General features: G+C 30.5%; 1 protein-coding gene across 1 annotated transcript; it reads right to left on the reverse strand.

Moving 5' to 3' along the window:
• Positions 1-777: 777 nt before the first annotated feature.
• Positions 778-4,374, reverse strand: LOC139902987 (uncharacterized mitochondrial protein AtMg00810-like). Its single transcript, XM_071885731.1, has 3 exons — positions 4,302-4,374; positions 3,202-3,887; positions 778-903 (listed from the first exon to the last, which is right to left on the reverse strand). Exons 1-3 carry the CDS (start codon positions 4,372-4,374, stop codon positions 778-780), a joined length of 885 nt encoding a protein of 294 aa, XP_071741832.1.
• Positions 4,375-5,413: the final 1,039 nt, after the last annotated feature.

The raw sequence follows: 5,413 nt of genomic DNA on the forward strand, positions 1-5,413 counted from the left end.
AGTTGTTTCATTATAAGGTTGTAAGCAAAATGTAAATCTAACGATAAATGTAATTATAATAGTAAATATGTAAGCATATATATTTATATTTATGTAATTGTATGTGTATTTCGAGTGTTAATGAATATATTCATAGATGAAACTTTTCATCTATATTCATATTGATATCCATATCCATATTCATTTAGGTTCGTTCATATCTGTATCCATATTCATTTAGGTTCAATCATATCCATCACGAAACGGTATAAGGTAAATATCCACTATATCGGGTAGACATTACCATCCCCACCCACAACCCTCGTTCTTGACAAGATCTTTTATTACAGGAGAATATATTTGAGCATTTCATTATTACTAGTTTATGACCTGCTAATTCGGGAATTAATATTAATATCAATATTAATAATTAATAATTAAATATTAGTACAAGCTTTTACTTGCATTACTAAATTAATTGTCGAAATTCAAATTCATGGTTAAAATTTAAATCAATAGTTAAAATAGAAGAGAAACAAATATGATATTAATATTATATCTATATTTAGGAAACTGGCTGAAGCTTCTACACAGGGTATAATGACGGAAATACCTAAACGATTTATGTTCATAGGAGTGGGCTGATATACTTATTGGAAATACTAATTATGAAGAGGTAGTTACTGTTCACAAGGCTATGTTTGTCTTTTTACATTCCTTTTATGCAGCACTAAAATTACTAAAATACCCCTATGAACAACAACTGCCTCAGAGATCTTCACATGGGTATTTTTGTCATTATATTGATATTTTTAAGGTATATGTTCCACCACCATTAGCCTCTTGCCACCAGCCACCACCGTAGATAACCACCACAGTCACCACATCTATGTTTACCGGAAAACATAGCAAATACCACATACACTATCCGTTGATTAGAAAAAAGAATAAATCAACTTAAACAAAAACTAAAAATCATTAGTGCATAGATTGAAGTATTCTTGCAAAAATATCAACATTTTCATCATAAAAAAAATCTATAAGTACTATCAAACCCATTTATCCTTACAAGAAAATCGAATTTCAAACACTTTAGAAGGTATTAAGTTAACATATACACGAAAACATCAAATATTTAATGAAAACATCAAACATTTAATAAAAGCGTCAAACATTACAAAACTATGAAGTCAAAGCATATAAAAAGTTGTTTTTCCTCTGTTTAAGTTCAATGTTAGAAAAAAAGGTTAGTAGCCCGTAACCACCACTATCGATCAGTAAAGTGGGCGGTTTAGACAGAAAAAAAAAACGGTGGCTGTGTGGAAAGAGTTAGATGGTTCGGATCTGTGAGGTAACTGACGATTTGCTAGTTTAAATCAATAATGAGATTATCATAACTCATTATAGGATTGAGATTAAATACGTTTATTTAATTTTGTTTTTCTTATGATAGACAATAAAAACGTTATATAAATTAAATTAGATTAGATATTATTAACTGACTATATATACTAACGAAAGAATATAAAATTAAAGTGAGATGCGTTTAAGATGCATCATGGTAAATGTAGCAAGTCTCTATTGCATGTTGCGTCAAATTGTCATTAGTGATCAGAATGGAGTTATACAAGGGTGCTAATCGGTTAAGTTAGGCACAAATATATATTGAAATATGTTAGTATTTCATGATACAATTAGTATGACTTGTGTTCGAAAAAAAAAAAAAAACATGAAAAAATAAAATTGAGAGGTGATTTTTACCCTACTAAAAAGTTCTTTTTTGCGACAGTCCTTAAGACTGTCATCAACATACATAAGTGTATCGTACATAGCAGTTTATATAGACGTTTTAGTGACATCTATTTAAATGTATAAGATATTTAAACACCTTAAGATTAAACCTTAGGGTGGTTGTTAGAAAAGTATAAAACTTAAAATGTGAACAATGGGTCATAAAAAAATGATGAGGTTTCAGTTGTTCGGGTTATCCGAGATGACTAACATATTTACTCTGATGTACGCGATTTAGCCAAATTAATTTGTGATCGTTTTCAAACTTTTAAATAAACACCACAAGATTTAAAAATGAAACCTTTGAAAAAGATCTCAGTGAGCTAACCATTGGACTCAGTGATGGTTTGAATAGTGCGTTACATAAAATCATGGCAAAATGTGTATAGTCATTGTTCACGTTTCAATTTGTAAGGTGCCGACTTTCGGAATACGATAGGAGGGTTAAGTTCTATGAAAAATATCGTTTTCATGTGCAAACTATTATATATGGATATAAGCATATGATGTTGAAATCACGTTATATTGTGCATTTAGGTTCAAATAATAGCCACATAATGAGATCTTGTTGTTGTTTGAGATCTGGTTTCATTAATTTAATCTAGGAGATTTTTAAATTGATATTGTTCCACGTTTATCGTGAAAAGACCAATTAAAATGCCACTCCAATAGAATGATTACTTAGGTAAACAATCTTCAAAGTAAATCTTCTAATCACATGAAGCCAAAACAATAACTAAAACTAGTTCACACAGCATGATTCTCACAAGATAAGCTTAACAAATTTGGAATTTATCAATCACTCACGGTTTACAGTAATTAAGATGATGAACAAACCCTGATTTGGGTAGAGAAAAAAACACACTAAAAACGAAAAACAGAATGAAAATAAAATATAAATAAAATAATTTAATATATAAATTAAAATTGCAGATTGGTCCCTCATGTTCCTTTTTTCTTCTTTTCATCAACAAAATCCAAAAATCATCTTTTATACTTTAGCCACAACTTTAACTTTGATAAAATGACTCCAAGGTCCCTACACATCTTAACCTAGAAATAAGAAGATGAACAATAAAACATAGTTAGATTGTTGTACAATTTAACATCCCCCTCAATCTAACAATGGAAAAGATTAAACAAAGTTAATCTTTCACACAACAAGCCATGTTGTGTACCATCTAACCCTTTAGTAAAAATGTCTGAAAGATTTTTATTTGAAGTTATAAGAGATGTTTCAATAATACTATTGCAAATTTTTTATTTTACAAAATGTAAATCAACTTCAAAGTATTTTGTTCTTTCATGAAAAACAGGGTTTTTTGCAGTTTGTAGAGCAGACTTGTTATCACAAAAAACTTTTATAGGTAAAATAGTATTGACTTTTAAATCTGTTAAAATTTTTAAAATCCAAATAATTTCACAAGTCACAGAAGTAAGAGCTCTGTACCCTACTTCTGCAGATGATCTAGAAACAGTTGATTGTTTCTTGCTTTTCCAAGATATCAAATTATTTCTCAAAAAGATACAGAACGATGTAACAGATTTTCTAAGCATACTACCTTTTGCATAGTCAGAATCAACAAAAGCAGTGATAACAAAGTCATTATTTCTTTTAACAGTAACACCTTTACCAGGACGACCTTTAAGATATCTTAATACCCTAAAAGCAGCTTTTAAGAGAGACTTAAGTGGTGCATGCATAAACTGACTCAAACGGTGTACAACATAAGCAATATCATGTCTGGTAAGAGTTATATAAATCAATTTTCCAACACACTTTTGATATTCACTTATATTCTCAGGAGGTGAGTCAGTTGAGTCATGATCATTAATATTAGAGAACACAACACCACTTTCTAATGGAGTTATAGCAGGTTTGCGGCCTAACAAATCAAATTCAGAAATAACTTCAAGACAATACTTTCTTTGAGGCAAAACTAAACAATCATTGTTATCAAGTAATTCAATGCCAAGAAAGTACTTAAGATGTCCTAAATCTTTTATTCTAAGCTTGGTTTTTAGTAACAATTTACAGTCATCTATAATTTTGGTGTTACTCCTAGTTAAGATGATATCATCAACATAAACAAGCAAATATAAGCAACTTCCAGAAACTTTAACAAATAAAGAATAATCATTAATACTTTGTATATATCCAAATTCATACAGAGCATTACAAATTTTTTCATTCCATTTACTGGGAGCTTATTTGAAACCATACAAAGACTTGGTTAATTTACACACTCTTGTATCAGATTTATCAAAATAACCCTCAGGTAAGGACATATAAACATCTTCAGTCAAATCACCATATAAGAAAACATTATTAATATCAATTTGATACAAAGACTAGTTCTTTTGATATGCAATCGATATAAGCATTCTAACGGTAACCATTTTTACAAAAGGAGAAAAAGTTTCATCAAAATCAATGTCTTCTCTTTGATTATAGCATGTTGCTACAAGTCTAGCTTTATATCTATCAATATCACCAGTAGACTTATATGTAATTCTATATACCCACTTACAACCAATGGGCTTTCTTCTTAAAGGAAGTTCAGTTAAAACCCATCTATTAAGGGCTTCCATCTCTTCGTTCATTGCTTCAACCCAATGTGGGTCATGAGATGCCTCTATGAATGATTTTGGTTCATGCCCTTTTTTTAGGTTTGAAATTATTGAGTCCCCAAAATAATTAAGGAGTTAATTATGAAAAAACAGCAAATATGTACACTAAAATGTTATGTGCAGCCATCATAGGTTTATTTATGTATAGACAACATTTGTTGCTATGTCAAGTGTTCTCGTATGCTGTCTGGTCTACCGGCACAAGGTAGACAGTATTCTTCATTCAACACTGGATGAGTGCCCAATAAATTATGATGATCAAGTAAATCAGTAAAGAAGATCCAGCATAGCTGGTAGCATCATACAATACTTAGACAGCTATGCTCCATTACAAGCATAGTAGTTTCCTGATTGATCTACATTAAATGTATAATTCAACAGAAGTGGAAGACAAAGTTGAATAGAAAAGGACACGTGTCCGCAGCTGACAAGTGACCTTACAAGACCATGTGAGAATGTAGAAGTTTAATGCATGTGCAAACATGTGTAATACTTTGTCAACGCCTAGGGAACCTAACATTCTATTTGTTTATTCAAATAGTAGTGACAAACCGAATTGAGTTGTTCCTGAAAATAGCTATCAAAGAGGAAAGAAGAGAGCACGCTCTCTGAGGCAGTTGTTCCCACAAGTACAGACTTCCTATGTACCAGTGGACAATAGATCAATTACACGGATAAAGGGACTACTATAAATAGAAGTATTCACTATTGTAATATTCAGTGGTGTGAGTTTATTTAAATAGAGTGCAAACGTGTAATAGCTTTAAGATATCCTCTATAGCTATAATTAGGTGTAATCTGTAATCAACTAATTGTTATTCTGCCAAGAACAATTGTGATTCTTTGTGATTTATATCAATAAAGAATAATCGCTAAAAATTACCCTTGACTCTTATTTAAATTATCTGTTTGAATAGTAAACTATTATAACACTTAAGTTAATTGAAAAGAATTGTATTCACCCCCCTCTCTACAATACTCATGTTGTTAATCAAGGGACCAACAACTAGTA

This window comes from Rutidosis leptorrhynchoides, chromosome 1 (genome assembly GCF_046630445.1).
Source record: "Rutidosis leptorrhynchoides isolate AG116_Rl617_1_P2 chromosome 1, CSIRO_AGI_Rlap_v1, whole genome shotgun sequence".
In the NCBI taxonomy this organism is placed as follows: Eukaryota; Viridiplantae; Streptophyta; class Magnoliopsida; order Asterales; family Asteraceae; genus Rutidosis; species Rutidosis leptorrhynchoides.

Coding starts and splice junctions, on each gene's coding strand:
- LOC139902987 (XM_071885731.1), bottom strand. CDS start 4,374: ATGAACGAAGAGATGGAAGCCCTTAATAGATGGGTTTTAACTGAACTT. Junction 3,888..4,301: donor AAGAAGAAAGCCCATTGGTT/GTAAGTGGGTAT, acceptor TATTTGTTAAAG/TTTCTGGAAGTTGCTTATAT. Junction 904..3,201: donor GGTACAGAGCTCTTACTTCT/GTGACTTGTGAA, acceptor ATCAACGGATAG/TGTATGTGGTATTTGCTATG.